This window comes from Mytilus edulis, chromosome 6, assembly GCF_963676685.1.
Source record: "Mytilus edulis chromosome 6, xbMytEdul2.2, whole genome shotgun sequence".
Lineage (NCBI taxonomy): Eukaryota > Metazoa > Mollusca > Bivalvia > Mytilida > Mytilidae > Mytilus > Mytilus edulis.
Genome location: NC_092349.1, coordinates 41,531,636 through 41,553,300, shown reverse-complemented (window position 1 = coordinate 41,553,300; position 21,665 = coordinate 41,531,636). Strand labels below are relative to the sequence as shown.

At 32.2% G+C, this 21,665-nt stretch overlaps 1 protein-coding gene across 4 annotated transcripts in view; it reads right to left on the bottom strand.

Annotated features, from left to right (window-relative positions):
* Positions 1-21,665, bottom strand: part of LOC139527666 (mediator of RNA polymerase II transcription subunit 15-like) — a 114,385-nt gene that overhangs the window by 91,767 nt on the left and 953 nt on the right. For all 4 annotated transcript variants that reach the window (XM_071323230.1, XM_071323231.1, XM_071323232.1 and 1 more), the window contains exons 2-3: positions 15,017-15,104; positions 11,873-11,924 (exon numbers count right to left, since the gene is read on the bottom strand). In XM_071323230.1, coding sequence (XP_071179331.1) covers positions 11,873-11,924; positions 15,017-15,104 — 140 coding nt within the window. The remainder of the gene's footprint in view (positions 1-11,872; positions 11,925-15,016; positions 15,105-21,665) is intronic.

Sequence of the window (21,665 nt, the reverse complement as noted above, 5' to 3'; positions counted from 1 at the left end):
ATGACTCTAGAAAAATAATTGGTGACGAAAATCATATGGTGGTGCACTTATTTTTGCTACAGCCATTTGAAAGTACCCAATTCTGATGATTTTCTCAGTTTTCATCAAATGTTATCTATTTTTGGGCTATTATCATGAAAAAAATCACAGTTTCACAATTAAACTTAAATTTTTTTTTCATACTTTCAATAAAGATAGAGTGGACCAATCTGAATAGATCTAACTAAAACCAGATGCTCCGCAGGGCGTAGCTTTATACGACCGCAGAGGTTGAACCCTGAACGGTTGGGGCAAGTATGGACACAACATTCAAGCTGGATTCAGCTCTAAATTTGGATTGTGATTAAATAGTTGACACAGCATAGGTTTCTGACACAGAATGAATGTGTTCTAATGAACTTAAAATTTTTGTTTTCTCTTAGAGCAATTCACTTTGCTGTTGAATATTAATCCTCTCAAAAAAATGTTTGAAGAAATTTTCTTTTTTATTTATGAAATTTCAAATGAGAAAAATTGAACCCAATTTTTTTAATCACATCCCCCTTTCCCTTATTCCAAAACTAATCTCATTTAAAATTTCGAATGGAGTTTGCAACAATAACTACTCATTTAAATACATCATAAAATATTAAGATGTAAAAAAACTGCTTGTTACCACTGAATGGTAAAGATTATTTTAATTTATCAGTTGGTAGTAAAAAGTGAATATACATTGTATATTGTATATAACAAAGATTTAAGTTGATTCTGGACAAAGAAAGATAACTCCAATTAAAAAAAAATTTTGCTATTGCACAATATTTTGCAATTAGATATTTCTTGCTTACTATTCTGGACAAAGAAAGATAACTCTAATTAAAAAAAAATTTGCTATTTCACAATATTGTGCAATTAGATATTTCTTGCCATTGCGCAATACTGTGCAATTGAAAAGACTTGCTATTGCACAATACTTTATATAATAATTTTAGATCCTGATTTGGACCAACTTGAAAACTGGGCCCATAATAAAAAATCTAAGTACATTTTTGGATTCAGCATATCAAAGAACCCCAAGATTTCAATTTTTGTTAAAATCAGACTAAGTTTAATGTTGGACCCTTTGGACTTTAGTGTAGAACAATTTGAAAACAGGACCAACTAGAGGGTCCAAGGACCCTGTGTCGCTCACCTGATATTTTTATTTACAATTGTTGCATGATAAACGCAACTGTTGTACTGTCGTTTAGATACTAAAAAGTGCATTTGAAACCTATGTTTTATTTCAGCCATGTGGGCAGGCAGGGTCATCATACACAGTGGTCCCTGGATATCCTAGTGGTGATTTAAACCAAGTTTGTTTAAATTCAACAGTTGTTTCAGGGGAGAATTTTTGTAAAATTTATCTAACAAGAAATGCAAAGTAATGAGAAAGTTGTGAAGTAGTTTTGTTGTTGCGCAACCCCCCCCCCCCCACTTTGCCAAAAAAACCAAAAAGGTAATAAAAAATTATCATATAAGGGCAATCTATCCTATTAATGATTTCTGCAAAATTCAGTTGATTGTGCAAGGGTTGTATAGCCAGCTGAGGTCGTTAAAAACTCTCTTTCTTTTGTTGTTGCAGATAGATTTTGACCTGATAAGCAATTTTACCACATGTCAGATTTGCTCTAAATGTTTTAGTTTTTGAGTGATAAGCCAAAAACTGCATTTTACCCCTATGTTCTATTTTTAGCCATGGCGGCCATCTTGATTGGTTGGCCGGGTCACCGGACACAATTTTTAAACTAGATACCCCAATGATGATTGTGGCCAAGTTTGGTTTAATTTGGTCCAGTAGTTTCAGAGGAGAAGATTTTTGTAAAAGATAACTAAGATTTACGAAAAATGGTTAAAAATTGACTATAAAGGGCAATAACTCCTAAAGGGGTCAACAGACCATTTTGGTCATGTTGACTTATTTGTAGATCTTACTTAGCTGAACATTTTTGCTGTTTACAGTTTATCTCTATCTATAATAATATTCAAGATAATAACCAAAAACAGCAAAATTTACTTAAAATTACCAATCAGGGGCAGCAACCTATCAACGAGTTGTCCAATTCATCTCAAAATTTCAGGGCAGATAGATCTTGACCTGATAAACAATTTTACTACATGTCAGATTTGCTCTAAATGCTTCGGTTTTTGAGTGATAAGCCAAAAACTGCGTTTTACCCCTATGTTCTATTTTTAGCCATGGCGGCCATCTTGGTTGGTTGGCCGGATCACCAAACACAATTTTTAAACTAGATACCCCAATGATGATTGTGGCCAAGTTTGGTTTAATTTGGTCCAGTAGTTTCAGAGGAGAAGATTTTTGTAAAAGATAATTAAGATTTACGAAAAATGGTTAAAAATTGACTATAAAGGGCAATAACTTCTAAAGGGGTCAACAGACCATTTTGGTCATGTTGACTTATTTGTAGATCTTACTTTGTTGAACATTTTTGCTGTTCACAGTTTATCTCTATCTATAATAATATTCAAGATAATAACCAAAAACAGCAAAATTTTCTCAAAATTACCAATTCAGGGGCAGCAACCTATCAACGGGTTGTCCGATTCATCTGAAAATTTCAGGGCAGATAGATCTTGACCTGATAAACAATTTTACCCCATGTCAGATTTGCTCTAAATGCTTTGGTTTTTGAGTTATAAGCCAAAAACTGCATTTTACCCCTATGTTCTATTTTTAGCCATGGCGGCCATCTTGGTTGGTTGGGCGGGTCACCGGACACAATTTTTAAACTAGATACCCCAATAATGATTGTGGCCAAGTTTGGTTTAATTTGGTCCAGTAGTTTCAGAGGAGAAGATTTTTGTAAAAGTTAACGACGGACGACGACGACGGACGACGGACGACGGACGCCGGACGCCAAGTGATGAGAAAAGCTCACTTGGCCCTTCGGGCCAGGTGAGCTAAAAATGAAGAATCTACATACACAGTTAGATTTGGTATATCAAAGAACCCCATTTATTCAATTTTTGATGAAATCAAACAAAGTTTAATTTTGGACCCCGATTTGGACCAACTTGAAAACTAGGCCAATAATCAAGAATCTAAGTACATTTTTAGATTCAGCATATCAAAGAACCTAACTGAGACATTTTTTGTCAAAATCAAACTAAGTTTAATTTTGGACCCTTTGGACCTTAATGTAGACCAATTTGAAAACGGGACCAAAAGTTAAGAATCTACATACACAGTCATGACAGTTAGATTCGGCATATCAAAGAACCCCAATTATTTAATTTTGATGAAATCAAACAAAGTTTAATTTTGGACCCTTTGGGCCCCTTATTCTGTTGGGACCAAAACTCCCAAAATCAATACCAACCTTCCTTTTATGGTCATAAACCTTGTGTTTAAATTTCATAGATTTCTATTTACTTATACTAACGTTATGGTGCGAAAACCAAGAAAAATGCTTATTTGGGTCCCTTTTTGGCCCCTAATTCCTAAACTGTTGGGACCTAAACTCCCAAAATCAATACCAACCTTCCTTTTGTAGTCATTAACATTGTGTTTAAATTTCATTGATTTCTATTTACTTAAACTAAAGTTATTGTGCGAAAACCAAGAATAATGCTTATTTGGGCCCTTTTTTGGCCCCTAATTCCTAAACTGTTGAAACCAAAACTCCCAAAATCAATCCCAACCGTTCTTTTGTGGTCATAAACCTTGTGTCAAAATTTCATAGATTTCTATTAACTTAAACTAAAGTTATAGTGCGAAAACCAAGAAAATGCTTATTTGGGCCCTTTTTGGCCCCTAATTCCTAAAATGTTGGGACCAAAACTCCCAAAATCAATACCAACCTTCCTTTTGTGGTCATAAACCTTGTGTTAAAATTTCATAGATTTCCATTCACTTTTACTAAAGTTAGAGTGCGAAAACTAAAAGTATTCGGACGACGACGACGACGCCAACGTGATAGCAATATACGACGAAATTTTTTTCAAATTTTGCGGTCGTATAAAAAAACAACTAGAGGTAGGTGTTAATATAAGAAAGTTTTATAAAATTTCATTGCTTTTTTGTGTCAATTTGACCATTCTGTCAATTTTTCAATTTTGGAATTTTCTCTTTTTTTTAGAACACAAATCTTATTATTTCAACTTCTTCGTTAGAATTGATTGAAAAAATACATATTTGAGAAATTTGATTTTTTTTTTATATGGGATGCACATGCTTCTGGTAAAATCATTTCTTGTACCCCAATCTATTTTGTCTAAATTTGCTGCTGTCTAGAATTTTTCCAGATCAGCCTTTCCAAGAATCACTATTAAAGGTTGTTTTTCCAATTTTCCCATTGTTTTTGCAGTCAACAGGACTCTTCACCAATTATAAAGAAGAGCCTGAGACTTCCATAAGAAATAAGAAGATGTGGTATGATTGTCAATGAGACAACTCTCCCAAAGAGACCAAATGACACAGAAATTAACAACTATAGGTCACCATACGGCCTTCAACAATGAGCAAATCCCATACCACATATCTACACAAAAGGCCCCAAAATGACTAATGTAAAACGAGAAAACTAATGGCATAATTCATGTACAAAATAATGAACGAAAAACAAATATGTTACACGGCTACAAACGACAACCACTGACTTACAGGCTCCTGGCTTGGGACATCACCACGACAAAGACACTAAGTACATATCTGAGAGTACTAGCAGTACTGACTGCTAGTTCAAAGCCAATAAAAAATATTAAAAAAAATATGCATCTTAGACTAAAAATTTTTTTTTTTTAAAAGACTTCATATTATATTATATGATACTTCAAATGTACCTACTATGAGCAAAATAAAATATGTAAATATTATTATTTGTTCTTATTTTGTTCATATTTTATAAGTTATATTGATTAGTAACCTTTGATTAACTGCAACACGTTATAAAAACAAATTAATCACTATAAAAACAGTTCCCAATTGTCCCACATTTAAACTTCCCAATTGTCCCACAAACATATTCCCGATTGTCCCACAAAATTTCATTACCTTTTTACCTGTAATTTCAAAAAGTGGGACAATCGGGAAGACAACGAGTCACCGGACACATTTCTTAAACTAGATACCCCAATGATGATTGTGGCCAAGTTTGGTTAAATTTGGCCCAGAAGTTTCAGAGGAGAAGATTTTTTTAAAAGATTACTAAGATTTACGAAAAATGGTTAAAAATTGACTATTAAGGTCAATAACTCCTTAAGGGGTCAACTGACCATTTTGGTCATGTTGACTTATTTGTAAATCTTACTTTGCTGAACATTATTGCTGTTTACAGTTTATCTCTATCTATAATAATATTCAAGATAATAACCAAAAACAGCAAAATTTCCTTAAAATTACCAATTCAGGGGTAGCATCCCAACAACGTGTTGTCCGATTCATCTGAAAATTTCAGGACAGATAGATCTTGACCTGATGAACAATTAAACCCCGTGTCAGATTTGCTCTAAATGCTTTGGTTTTTGAGTTATAAGCCAAAAACTGCATTTTACCCCCATGTTCTATTTTTAGCTGTGGCGGCCATCTTGGTTGGTTAGATGAGTCACCGGACACATTTTTTAAACTAGATACCCCAATGATGATTGTGGCCAAGTTTGGTTAAATTTGGCCCAGTAGTTTCAGAGGAGAAGATTTTTGTAAAAGATTACTAAGATTTACGAAAAATGGTTAAAAATTGACTATTAAGGGCAATAACTCCTAAAGGGGTCAACTGACCATTGAGGTCATGTTGACTTATTTGTAAATCTTACTTTCCTGAACATTATTGCTGTTTACAGTTTATCTCTATCTATAATAATATTCAAGATAATAACCAAAAACAGCAAAATTTCCTTAAAATTACCAATTCAGGGGCAGCAACCCAACAACAGGTTGTCCGATTCATCTGAAAATTTCAGGACAGATAGATCTTGACCTGATGTACAATTTAACCCCATGTCAGATTTGCTCTAAATGCTTTGGTTTTTGAGTTATAAGCCAAAAACTGCATTTTACCCCCATGTTCTATTTTTAGCTGTGGTGGCCATCTTGGTTGGTTGACCGGGTCACCGGACACATTTTTTAAACTAGATACCCTAATGATTGTTGTGGCCAAGTTTAATTAAATTTGGCCCAGTAGTTTCAGAGGAGAAGATTTTTGTAAAAGTTAACGCCGGACGACGGACGACGACGGACGACAGACGCCGGACGCCAAGTGATGGGAAAAGCTCACTTGGCCCTTCGGGCCAGGTGAGCTAAAAAGTGGGGTCACCGTTCATTTGCGCTCACAATTTGCCTTCGAAAGAAGCATACATTTTTGTAAAGGTGTTTTTTTTCTGTTGAAGTAATAGGAGAAATAAAGGTAATATCGAAATAAAAAAAAAGAAATTTATTACAGAAATCGCTAAAATTTTACAAAAATTTAGGGTTAGTACAGCGTATATGGAAATTATATTAAAAAAGATAGGTCACCGATGAGTTGAAAAAGATATTTCAATTTTAGAGCCAAAAAATGGCATTTTTCCACCAAAGGGAGATAATTTGGAACTTTTTCAATGATGTATACATTTTGAAAGTCATCTGGGGCCAACACGAATTGATTGTTTTGAATGATTTTTGTACTATATGATAAAGTAACAACTACAAAAGGAAATAAATAAAATTTGTAATGAAAAACAAATGTTTGATTTTTTTCTGAAATTTTTATACCCTCGAGCCTCATTAAAGCACTTGGCCCGAGAACACAGTTATTTCGTAGTGCATTTCTTTTAGACAATAAATTCAAATTAAAAAAATCGCACCTGCTCTTTCTCAAAAAGATTTTTACAGTGTAGTGTACTACCAGTGAGACAAATAATATCAAAATTATAGAAACTTCTACCAGCTCTAACTCAAAATATTGACAATTCTGTGTTAAGGGGGTGTAAAATTCAGTTTGACAGCTTCAGACGTGCTAAAATTTGACCTTTTAGAACTGGACCAATTTACTTCTTAACATAAAGATTCAGCACCCAATTTTTTTTTACATGTAATTACATCCCCCTACTTGATATTTCATGCATTTAATATCAAGAAATAAATTGGGAAAGTGTATCAAATAAGACATGCAAGTTATACACTGTTTACACTAGGGACTATATTCGTAGACAACGAAAACCAAAGGACGATAACTGTGTCCTTGGACCACTTTGTATATAGTTTTCAAAGACGAAAAATAATCTTCACGCAATTAACTCCTGTTTTTTACCGTAAAAGTTTTGTGAAGGCATGAAAGTTTAAGACCTATTGTTTTGAATTGAATATGTAGCTAAATTTAGTTGATAATCTGACTTTTTGAAGCACACTTAGTACAAAACGATCGTGCTTACAGTTTAATAAATTATCTGTCAAAATTTTATTTTTTTAACTGAAATATTTCAAGTTTCCAAACTAATTTCTCCTGGGACATTTCATTTTATAGTATTCTTTTCAAAATATCTATGCAAATCTAAATGAAGAAAGCCATGTAAACCATTACTGAATGATATATCATGTCATAGAACTTTCATGCAAAATTTGGAAGAGTTGCATGCATTTCGCGATATTTTTTCTAGAGTTTAATTTTTTTAGTTTGTTTCATGGGACAATGCTAAGTAAACGTTTTTTTCTGATAATGTGTGTCTTCTGATGCCTATGAATATCATATTTTCATTCTTTCTCTATCATAATGTGAAAATTTAAGAAGCAATCTTTATTTCCATATATTATTTGACAAACATATTTATTTTAGTATTTCAAAGAAAATTTTCCTATCAAATATCTACCTAACGCTATTTTCATGATAGTAGCAATATTTAACTTTGTGTCAGTCCATATATGAGACTCTGTATATAGAATATTTCATTGGAATCAACAGTTTCTTATCTAGATAATTGTTGTTATGAAATGAAGAGTACATGAGAAATATGAATACTCAATGCATCAGACATTATTCAAGAAAATTGTCAGATCATGTCAAATGAAGATACATTATCTTATTTTTAGCTTTTTGACTTATGAACAGTTCACAATGTCATCATTATATCTTGTCATGATAGAAATGCAAGTAAATCCTTATTTCAGTTATTGGTCTTATGTGGTAAAGTGGAAACATGCATATGTATTCAGATATATACAATATGTATATGTACTGTACATGCCTGCATTCATATATTTACACATATAAACCCAACATGAATGCATTTAAGATAAGTACACATATGTACTGTAAACAGAGATGGGTTCATTACTTTCAATGTAATTGAATTACAATTACTTTTTTTGTCATTTGTACTATTAAATTAAATTAATGATTACATCATTTCTGAAAGTGTCTGATTAAATTAATGATTACATTAGCAAAGTAAATGAATTGAAAAAAACAAAAATATTTTGAATGATGTGAATGAATAAACATTTAATATAACTATAGTATTTTTTAGAAAGGATTTTTTTATATATATTTTAAAATGATAACTTCCAACTTCATCTATTTGATAAATCAAAAAAGTTCACTACAGACATACATGAACATTATGTCACCCATTACACTTTATTATCATTGATCTCTGAATTATTTTGACTTCAATTGAATATGGCTTAAAGCCTTTATAAAGAGTTTGCTGTCAGTCTTCTGACCTCTTCCAGACTTTATATGTATTTCAAGGTGCAGTTTTTGGAAGTTAATATATGGAAAAATTATTGATGAAATAAAGTTACCAGATAAAAATTATGTAAAAATTTAATAGAATTGATTAAACAAATTGTAAACAAAATACAAGTACTATAAGTCAATGCATTTTACATGTCAAGTCTAAGTACATACAAAAATTATTTAAAAAAACGATATTTGTCCAACTTTTAATTTAGTTTGTGCTAATTAGAGTAATTTTCACATGTCTGATTAATTTTTTATCATATATATTGTCCTACAGCTATACTTAATTAGAAATTGCAAATTTTTTACTAAGGCCTACTTAGGCTAATGATGACTTTTTAATATAGTAACAGTTTATTTTTTACTGTTCAGAGTATACAAATCAATTTACATGCTTGATAAAGTAAACCAAACTATCTTAACTTGTTAGATATCTATTAAATAAGAATAACAAAAAGGTTCATTTATTGACCATAAACATAGTTTTTTCATTGTAATCAGAATGTAATCAAAATGTAATCAGGATTACAGGGCATTTTGAAAAGTAATTGATTAAATTAAATTACATGTAATCAGATGTTTGGCTGATTAATGATTACAATGATTACTTGAAAAATTGTAATCAATTACAGCTGATTAACGATTACAATTACAATAGTACCCCAAGTCTGACTGTAAATAGACACACTTAGAAATGTACATATACACAACAGCCCGTGTGGATTTTGCTTCTTCCACCTGCCCACAGGGGACAGCCCACTCTAGCTATAATCTCTTTTTTTGTAAAAATATTGATTACAAATGCTTTAAATATTTGGTTTTTTTCAATTGATTATACTTGCAAGTCTTTTGATTAAACAAAAGAAATTGCATGCCCACCCCTATGGTTAGGCAGAGTGGACAAGCTAGAAATTTTGCCCATCCGGTGCCCACTCTTTTACTTCCAAAGTTGAGTCACGATTTTTAATTAAAAAGTTATTTTCATAAAAAATTTCAGTTTCAAGTATCAAATGAATTTTCTTTAAAATGCAAATTGCATAGAAGTTATCACTTTAAAACTTTACTAATTTATTGTAATATATACATTAATTTTCCTACACTATTGCTACAGAAGTTATCTATCTTTTTGGTTAATTGCATACTTTTCTCCTGCACAAAACCATTTCCCATTCATCTAAAGTTTACCTATTTCCTATATATCATATACTGCTAAACTCTTCATCCATCCAACAACCTAGATGTTTGTGTCAAATGTGTTTAAACAGTAATAACAATTAGTATCAACATCCTCATGACACAACTTACTGTACACAATATATATATCAATAGATATAGGAAGATGTGGTGTGAGTGGCAATGAGACAACTCTCCATCCTAATAACAATTTATAAAAGTAAACCATTATAGGTCAATGTACGGCCTTCAACACAAGTCTACTTCCAGATAGCTAGCAAACCTAAGCAACTGCTTTTGTTAGGACATTAATATGTATAGGACACCATCGCTCGTGCTGCATCCATTAATCGCTAATCAGTAAAGTTGTATGTTAACATGACAATAATTTACCTTTATCCTGATACAGTTAAAGATGGATTAACTGACTAATTTAGTTAGACAAAATTGGTGTCGGCGTCGGCATAGGCGGCGGCGTCCACAAATATTCAATCTGTGTTTTAAGTTTTTGTAAAAATAAAATTGCATTTTTTCTGTATTTTACTTATAAAATGGACTTAGTTTTTCTGCGAGGAAACATTACATTCACTCTGTGGTTAAAGTTTTTAAAATTTTAATAACTTTCATAAACTTTCCTTGATTTGTACCAAACTTGGACAGAAGCTAGTTTATGATCATAAGATATTATTCAGAAGTAAATTTTGCAAAAATAAATTCCACTTTTTCCATATTTTACTTATAAATGGACTTAGTTTTTCTTCCAGTTAACATTACATACAGTCTGCAGTTAAAGTTTATAAAACATTTATTAGATTCATAAACTATCCTGGATTTTTACCAAACTTGGAAGCTTCTTTCAATCAAAAGACAGTATCGAGAGGGAAATTTTTATTGATGTTTTTCCTCATTTTTGTTGAGTCTGTGATTAACAGCAAAAGTAGGCGAGACACTGGGTTTGGTGGAACCCTTACAAATTTTTTTTCTTAATTCTTTTTGTTTTTTTGATATTGTAAATTGCCATATTTTAACCCTTTCGCCGATGAGTCCCGGTTTACCGGGATTCACGCTTCAGACAGCTGACGACGAGTCCCGTTTTACCGGGATCAGAATACATCTTTTATATTTCCCGCTCAAAACAGTGCAAACATGAGTTATCTTTCTTTGATGAATGCCCGGATGAAAGTGTAAACATGGCGCTTCCGTTTGTTGAAAACCGTGTCAAAATCAGAGGAAATTTACGGAATTTACGAGAATTTGAAATGAGGGAACATTTTTTTTGAAAGAATATGGAAGAATTGAAGCCAAACTAGTATACTTTTTTGACATAAAATGTCGTTTTATGTACAAAACACTTGGAATGGACATCGTTCAGTGTTCAGAATTTGTACTGCCTCATAAAATTTTTCAAAATTTTGCCGTTTTGGTTTAAAAAATTATAATTTGGGGTCAAAGAGCAGAATTTTGAGAATTTCACCTAAATAATGCTTCAAATTTGAAAATTTGAATATTTTAAGAAGAAAAAATTATCAAAACATAAACAAAACTGTGAACATGGTGTTAGTGAATGAAATAAATACACAAATAACTACAAACAAGTTTTTATTGACATTTATTATGAAGACCTCCCACTTGAGTAAAAGTAGCCAGGGAAGCCATCGTCTCAGAGTAGCTTCTGTCTGGGCAGCTATCGGTGAAAGGGTTAAGAACATTGGAAGAATTTAGAGCACTTTTACTCAACTCACTCACTTTTACTTGTCATTTTTATTGAAATATAAATAAATCTACTAAAAATCAGATAATTGGTTGTTACATGTGCAATACATTACATGATATATGTATGTCCAGATTCTACCTCCTGCTGGTCTAAAGTGTGGCTCAGGTTAAAATGAACATCTTTTTATGAAGTGAATATGCACCAATCAAGTGCTGTCATTTGATCTCAATATAGAAATGCTATAGAGTTTCTTTATTACTTCTATGTACTGAATAGTGTAATTATTACTTACTAATTTCTTTAACATGAAGTATTAGTCTGGCTACAAGAGCTAAATATTCTTCCTGAAAAGGGAAAAATGATTAAATCAAATAATTAGCATTTAGTATTTCTCAAAATTCAAATATCCTGCATCTTGTTACATTTTGTATCAAGTCAAAACTTTTATAAAAACCAGTCTGTTGTTCCCACTATTTTCATTTAGAAATTTATTTATATAAATACAATTGCATGTATATTTTATTCAAACCAATGAACATGAATTCAACAAATAACCTTTAAAATTTACATATTAATAAATTCTTCCAATGGTGCCATTACCAGAGCAAGAGTACTGCATTAACAATTCACAAAAGATGCCAGTCATGCTTAAAAGTTTTCGTGGGAAGGCGTTATATTAATCTTATATGTTCAAAGAAAGATAACCCTATTTAACATTAATAGGCAGCAACTAGCCCATGTTAAATTTTTATGTAACACTTTTTCATTGCCATGTCTTTAGGAATAACTCTTCTGCACTGAAAAAAATGTCACTTTCATTTAGTTAACATCACAAATATCAATTTTATTGGGCCAAGTTTTTGTCACTTGTTTAAGTACCCTTGTTTTTAGATATAAAGAATGACCCCTTCATTTTTTATCATAAATTTTAAACAACTTACACATAACATAATAAGTTCAGTTTCTATAGATTTTTACACATATTTTGTGTCTAATTTTTACATTAATCAGTTATCACAGAGATATGTCTCGCTTTTTTGTAATTTTGATAAGGCAAATGTTGAAATTAAAACAGCAATACTGTACAATAAGTTCGACAAAAATTCAAAGTCAAGCAAATCGAACCATAACTGAGATACATGGCTAAACAATCTCCATGTAAATGAGATGTACCAACTATTACAACTGCATTCCAAATATCATTGACTTCTTATAAGTCAATCCCTTTAAAGTTTAAACAAACCAAAACACAAACATTAACTGGTTAACTATGTAAAAGTTATACCACTGTCCCAGGTTAGGGGGAGGGGGGGGATCCCGCTAACATGTTTAACCCGCCACATTATTTATGTATGTGCCTGTCCCAAGTCAGGAGCCTGTAATCGAGTGGTTGTCGTTTGTTTATGTGTTACATTTTTGTTTTTCATTCATTTTTTTACATAAATAAGGCCGTTTGTTTTCTCGTTTGAATTGTTTTACATTGTCTTATCGGGGCCTATTATAGCTGACTATGCGGTATGGGCTTTGCTCATTGTTGAAGGCTGTACGGTGACCTATAGTTGTAAATGTCTGTGCCATTTTGGTCTTTTGTGGATAGTTGTCTCATAGGCAATCATACCATATCTTCTTTTTTATATATAAGTCAATGAACCATGAAGAGGCCCCTCAGGGGATGGGGCTATATAATCTCCATGAAAATAACACTTGCAAATGCCAATAAATTTGAATATCAAATTTCATTGACTTAAAATTAGCAGTTCATCCTAAACTGATGTAATCTCAAACTAATACATGTAAACTAAATAAAAGTCTAAGTCGATAGACCACGACTGAGGGGGAGGGACCAAATATTTTCCATAGTCATGAGATGCGCTAATGCTTATACAACTGAATACCAATTATTAAATATTGGCCTGCCACTAATGGTTCCCCTTCAACTGACCTAATCACTTAAAAAACTTATACATGTAAAATAAGCATAAGTTTCAAGATCAATAGACCATAAATGAGGGTCAAAGCCAAATAATCTCCATGGAAAGGAGATGTGCCACTGCTTAGACAACTGCTTACCAAATATGATTGACCTACCACTTGTGGTTCACCATAAACTAGACGTAATGACAAACTATTACATTGTTGCCGCCACTGGAAACAGCATATCTATGTCACGCTTTTTTACCCTGTTTAGCGAGACAAAAATGTACAAATGTATACAATGGTATATAATGCTCTTCATTCACCTTGTAAATAAACCCATAATTTTTTTCAAATAGAATGATGGGATTTAGGTAATTGACGTCACAATAACAATAACAATGTCAGTTGTATTTTGAAGAAAGCCTGAGATAATATATTGTTTATACCAAGATATAATATATGTCTTCCTATTCATTCTATTATGAAATTTTGATAGTTAGATTCAAAAGTTAAAATTGTGATACTTGAACATATAAAATTTGCAAAATAATCAGTCAATAAACCATGACTGAAGGCGCTAGGCAATTATATATATAAGGGTCAAATCTTTTTCATGGTTACAAGATATGCAAATCCAAAAACAGCTTCATACAAATATCATAAATTAAGAGATCATCCCTACTTTTTGGTGGGATTCGTTATTCTTTAGTTTTCTATGTTGTGTCATGTGTTCTATCATTTGTCTGTTTGTCTTTTTCATTTTTAGCCATGCCGTTGTCAGTTTATTTTCGATTTATGAGTTTGACTGTCCCTCGGTATCTTTCGTCCCTCTTTTAAGTGGTTCCCCTTCAACTGACCCAATCACAAACTTTAACATGTAAACTACTACTGAGTACTAGTATACAAAAGTTTTTATATCAAGTCAATATTGCCTGAGAGACAGGGTCAATTATTTCCATGGAAACTATATTTGCCACTGCTTTTGCCAAATATCATTAATTTATGATAAGTGGTTCCTCTCAAACTGACCTTAACACAAATTTAAACATGTAAACTAGGCAAAAGTTTTAAAGTCAATAGACTGAGGGGGTACACCCAATGATCTCTGTGGAATGTGATGTGTCAGTGCTCTTACAACTGCATACAAATTTCCTTGAAAATTTGATTTATCATTACTCATATTACTGGTTCGCCTTCAACTCACTTTTGTTGACACTGTTGCCAGTTCAGGCTGGCATGGCTTTGTCAGTTTGCTTTCAACTTGAGTTTGACTGTTCCTTAGGTATCTAGTAATATGCCTTATAGGTCGGTTTCAAAGTACAAAGTAACAATTTTTCCTAGTAGAAGACATATTATTCTATCGTGCCATGCTCTATACTGATTCTAACATTGTAGGCATTATATTATACCATATATAACATTTAACACCTAATTTCACTTAGTATAAAGATATTGTCAAATGTACATTGAGCATAGAGCATCGATTGAAAGTATTATTTTTCAATTTTACAAAACTTACCCTTGATTTAGCCTTCATAAAGACATGGTTTTCCATTTCTAGACTGGATTTAGTCATTGGTGTGGCTGATTGTCTCACTGCCTCATCTCTGTAAGAAAGATAAATATCCTTCATTAGCAAATAGTGATTCATGTTTATAATTACTCTGAAGACTGCTGATTTGTGGCCTTGCATGTGCACCTACAAAAAAGCTGACTCAGTGTGTTTGTCTACTTTAATAAAATGTTATCACATCACATTAAAATTTCATTGTCCTGAATATGCATACAAAATTAAATCCATAAACTGTTTTATTCCATATTGGTATTATTTCAGTAGGTTTCTCTAATTGAATTGGATTTTGAATAAAGAGCATATTCAACTGAAGAAAGTTATATTCACCTGGCTAACTGTCAATCCACTATTTTCAACATAAGAAAATGCCTGTACCAAGTCAGGAATATGACAGTTGCATTTGTTATCCATTCATTTGATGTGTTTGAGCTTTTGATTTTGCCATTTGCTTAGGAACTTTCTGTCTTGAATTTTTCTCAGAGTTCATTTTTTTTGTGATTTTACTTTTCACACGCCTTCACATGTAACATTATGGTAAAATGTTTGAAGTAAGTTTGTGTTTGGTAATAATATGTTATTAAATACATTGTTTTCTTTCAGAATTTTGAATAAAACAATAACTGTCTTTTGTTTTAGTATTAAGTATAAGGTTTAACTGACTTTTGAAAAACTGATATTTACTGAGGCCAACATCAAGTCACATCTAGATCACAATCGCACCACACTCACTGAGATTTGAATTTATGTGGTAAGGTGAGCGGCATGAAAATGGTAATCCTTGTTTTTTTACTGAGTTACTCGTTCATCAACTCAGTGATTATCCTGCCTTTAATTTAGGTCAGAATATCGGCCCCATTCCCAATCAGAAAATACCTTTAAAAAATTTCCAAATTGAACATGTAAAATTCCCAATTCAATCAAGTTAAAATAAAGTTAGAGCTGAATAGCTCTGAGGGGAAAGACGGCCCTTGTTTCTTCTTTTTTTTTTGGGGGGGGGGGGGGGGGGGGGTATCTTTTGATAGTCTTCATATAAAGAATGAAAAAAGAACAGCTAGAACATGTAGAAAGGTTGACAATATTGAAGTCAATTGTTGTTTAATTTAATTTTGTTTCCTTAGTTTAGGATTCTATTTGGACCAATGGAAGAGATCTGCATCTTCTAAATCTAAACATTCGATTAAAGTTGATAGTTAATTATGTAAAATTCAACTGAATTCTGTCATTTAACAACAACTACAATGTTTTCAGAAATCTTAATTGTGGACCACTGAACTGCAGGCTAGGCCATTTTCCATTTTTTTGTGACAGTACTCTAAGATTTTTAATTATTTTCTTAAGAATTTAGTTAGGACTGAAAATCCATTCAGTTTTAAATTTCTATTGATAAAGTTCCCAGTTACAACTCTCATCACAGGGATACAGGTACTAATAAAAAAAACAATATGATTGATGTAAACTGTGTGAAGCTTGTTTCCAGATCCTACATTTTGAAATATTTGTAAATTTCATGAATTAATATAAAATGCAACTTTTTTTTTTTACCATTTCAATGATTTATTTGTCACTGTTTGTTGGTACACACAATTTAGTTTATTGGAAGACTACTAATCATAAACTAAATGTCACATTTTAAGTTCTATTTTAGTGGATAATTACTCATCAATTGAGGTGCTCCTGATTTTGAGGAAGATTCACATAACAGAATTTTACAAAAAAAATTTAAAAAATCGCTTCTCTCCCCAATCTCTTGTATTTCCACGAACTTTGTTTACTTTGAAAGTTGTTGACCTACAAATTAAAGTATTGCATGTTGATGTTTGAATCATCTACAGCAAACATAATTATGTTAAAATTTAACAAATACCAATTTATAACTAGTGCACGATCTGTGAGAATGATTTAATTAAATAACCAGTGAAGGATATCCCTGCTTCTGCATAGGTGTGGCATTCCAACAATGACGTCATTTTAAAATATAATTTAGGTTGGATATATTTCATGTATTTAGAATATCATGTCATACTGATTTTTCCGGATTGTAAAAGAAATGTAAATAGTGTAAAGGAGAGCTCAAAATACGATAATTTCGCCAGAAACAGAAGGGAAATGTGTAGAAAAGTGTTTTAAAGTCAATTTATTTATTTGTGTGTTTCCTTTTCATCAATCTCAGTATAAAGATTTGTTGGGGGGTTTGCCGCACTATAAAAACAAAATGAATGATGTGAGGGGATGTCACTCTTGTCAGACCTATAGGGGATTGACGGCTTGAAGCCGTCTTTCCCCAAAAAGATAAATGATAATTTTTTTGTTCATATGATTTGGTTCAAAATATAGGTTGTTGTACTGTTCCCCATGTAATCATATTGAATACAAGTAACTATATTTTGACCATAAACCAGTTTTTACAATGGGTAAGCTTTGTTCAGCATTTGGATGACGTCTGCTGGTTAGCGGTAAGAATTTGGAATATGAAGTGAAGATGCTGTACATATGTTACTATCTGAATATCATTGTAAATACATGCCAACATGAAAAACTAAAAGGTTTTTCATTATTTTCTCACAAGTAATTTTTTCTAGAGGTAATGTCGTACTGAGCAAAGATTTGCAGGTTTGGTTTTTTTCTTTTGGCTGTGAATTGAGCATGCCAAATATACAACATGTCATCTCATTATTCAAAATATTACATGTTTGCAAATTAAAAAAAAATTGCAAAGATGCCACTGATTGTAAAAAACTTGTTTAGCTTTAAAAAAAAATCAAAAATTTGAACTGAAGATATACATGTAACAGGGACTAATATATTTTGAATGAAAAATGTTTCTACATGTACTTTACAAATGTAGAGTAGGATGAAGCGTGGTTGTGATGGATAAAGGCACTAAATCAGTCACCTCAAAGGCTCAAACCCAAATACTAACACTAAACAATTTGATTCTACCCAAACACCTGAGCATAATTCATTTAAAATGAACTCTGCTCATGTACAAAGAGTGACTGACTGTCAATCCCACTCTGAGTGCAACCATAATCAGTGACAGTTGTCAACTCTAGCTCAGAACTAAGCACTGCAAAACATTATACCATGCCATACAGTGATATTGTTGGCTTTTTTCAAAACTACCTCTACCCTTTTTTATTGGGAAAATATGCATCATTTTTATCAAATTGGGAAATTTACAATTGTATAATAAATCATGAATTTGACTGTAAGTTCAATTTGCAGACCCCCTTTCAAGAGGTAAACTCTCATTTGAAATATAAAGACCCCTTATTGTCAGTGATGATACATAAATAGACCCTAAAATCTGTACATATAGTCATTTTAGACATGAAATTTTTTTAAATGAATGTTTTTCAGTTTGTATCCATGTTCAATTACTACTGTTTGGGAAAAAAGGTGTATTTTTGGGAATAATTTTAAGCCATTTTTTTTTCAAATTGGGATTTTTCTCCAGGGGAAAAGGCCTTTATTCTCCGGTTATTTATAATTAAGGCAAACAATATCACTGCCATATAAGTGTCTAAGAGAAATTTACTAGCAAGAAAACTTGCAATAAATCTCAGGGTTGTATGACTGATTTAAATGTTCAATTTAGAACATGAAAGTAAAGGAGACATCAGACTATTTACACATGTATGGTTCCTCGTCCAATCCCTGCTTCAGGAAGAAAATTTCAGGGACTGAATGTTAGGCTCTCCCTCGACACCATTTGCAAGTAGGGTCTTCAGAAATAATAATAGTCTGGCGGAGGGGACGATATGTGACCTGTGTTCAGAGAGAGCCATGTCTATTGCACGTAAAAGACACCCTTGTAGATTTCCAAAAAAGAGCAGGCTAATGACGCTACAAGGCAGCACTCGCACTCGCAAAGTGAAAAGAGATTACTGTGGATTCATTATTATTCGTTGGATACCAATTTTCGTGGATTTTGTGGGTACAGGTGAACCACGAAATCAAATGTTCAACGAATAACAAATTTATTATAGGCTTATCTGCAAAGTTTTACAAAACCACGAAATAAAATATCCACGAACATGCAAGTTTTTCTCAATCCACGAAAAATGATATCCACGAAAATAAATGAATCCACAGTAATATAAGTTGTAGTAACTTGTTTCCCTATCCACTATAAAAAAAAATATGTTTAAACTAAAATAATAAATAGCATTTACAAATTGTGACTTGGATGGAGAGTTGTCTTATTGGTACTCGTAACACATCTTCTTGTACAAAAATGTATCGAAATCCTATAAATATGTTGAACACAATGATTTATTTATTCCCAATTCATACATTTTTTTACATTACATTTTCATACAACACATTTTTCCCAATTGCCTAGGGCCCACTGATTAACTAGCACTGATCATGAGGACCACACTGGAATCTCCTTACCAGTCTTCATGCTTAACCACAAGTCCTAAAGCATTGGCTTGTAAGTTGTAATTCAATTGCTTTCAGGCCTGTAAAATCTTCTCTAAAAGCCAATATGGCAATATAACATCCAAGTTCCAACAAAAATTTTCAAAACAAAATTGAGCTTCAGGCATCAAAAGTTAAGCATAAAGGCTGCCTTATGGTTGATAACCCAGGAGGATTCCAACAGGACTGGGACCTACGCCATCTTAAATTTCTTCATGGCCTTGTTGTTAATTTTTGTATACATGTATGTGTAAATGATTGTAGAATAAAATTGAGAATGGAAATCGGGAATGTGTCAAAGAGACAACAACCCGACCAGACATCAGAAGAAGGTCACCAACAGTTGTATTATATCGTACTATATTCTACTTTCCGATTCAAGTGGTTATGCATATCTCTGACTATTTTATAAACAGTTGGCGTAAGAGTTACATGTAAATTGTATAAAGAATGATTGGCGTGTGATGCATTTACAATATAATTGGTATTTTTATGGTCTGACATGGGGTACCACATACCTGCCAAGTTTTGAAAGTGCCCATGGGGGTTTTAGTGCGCGACAACAAATTGTCAATTTCAAAGGTTACAATTCTTTGCGACGACTATTTTGCATGTGCTGTTTTGTGGTCTATAAAAAGTGTCATATTTGTAAGATGAGCTGACATGCCTTTTTCTTAAGTTTATTTGCTACTTTTATATATCAGTAGAAAAGATGAACATGTAGCTGCAAGACCAGGAATTAATTTCATGTGTAAGGATATTAAATAATTGCTGACTTTTTTCAATTTAAAATTATGCACAAAGAAAGACCTTTATCAGGTTGGGAACAACACCTAGGGGTATCCCCTCAATGTAAGGACATTAAAAACCACTTTTTAAGTAAAAATGAGCACATTTTCTGAGTGATATTCATATTATTTGAAGTAACTTTTCCCAAAGAATTATACATCTTTTAAGATCTATCTGGTATAATATGGTCAACACATATCCAAGTATTATGATATGTTCATGGCCTAATATATCATGTATATCTTCTTTATTTTTCAAAATAATTGGACCCTACATTTAGAAAAGTAGTTCTAAATATAATGTCAGAATTTCCCATTTTTAAGTTAAATAAAAATCTACATTTTTATTTTTATTTTTCACAGAAGTAAAATGACCCCTTGACTAATAAGGGAAGTCCCTCATTTAAGGGATTCCTCATGTGTTTTTTTTTGTTTTGTCCATATGAAATAATAAAGAATATTACATTAAATGATTTGGTATTTTAATAAAATACATATCATTTGTTCAAGTGAAATATCAATAAATTAGTGAATAAACTACTATTTATTATCTTTATGGTAGTACTGCATCATTGAAGTTTGTCAATCAACCATGCTTTTATTCTTATTCTGTGTAAGAACCTCCTTGCAGGTGAAAAACCATTTGCCATGTTACGATTTAAAAAGAACAGAGGAAATCAACACAAGTTCAAAATCTAGGATGTTAGAATTATCTTGAGAGAACACGTTTTTGATTGGCTGATTAATTTGATCATGAGAAACATAGAATTTGATTGGCTGAACACGAATGTCTTCCTTGGACACAGTTCAAAATCGGGAACCATCATATTTTTCGTGTAGATTTTCACAAAATCGTGTTTTAGAGGGTTTTTCACGATCACGATCGTGCAATCGTGACAAAGGGTCAAAATCGTGTAATACACGCCTAAATCGTGAAAGTTGGCAGGTATGGTACCATAATATCTTCCTTGAGATAAGATGTTATCGCTTAATAACTTTACATCCCTTGTTTCTATAATATGCTCTATATGGCACAGTCAAATAACGGGTAATAGTATTGTCCAAAAGTGGTATATTTATCCCAATCATCCAGGGGTATATACATGTAAACAGCTGTCAGCAGTCAGGGTCGGTAAGCCGACTGTGCGAGTGCTGTATAGACAGTCAAGGTGGTTAAACACTTCCATTTGTTAGGGTCGTTATTTCGATCAAATCACACATATAAAATAAATACTTGCTTATTGTTCCAAACATAGAATTGACTGCTCAAGTCTTTCCAATAACTTAAACTTAGCAGAAAAATTGTCTTAAGCTGTAAGTGAGGTGTATTGAGAAAAGCAGAAGAGCTTCATGTATAGCGTTAAGAGAGCTTCATTAATTCA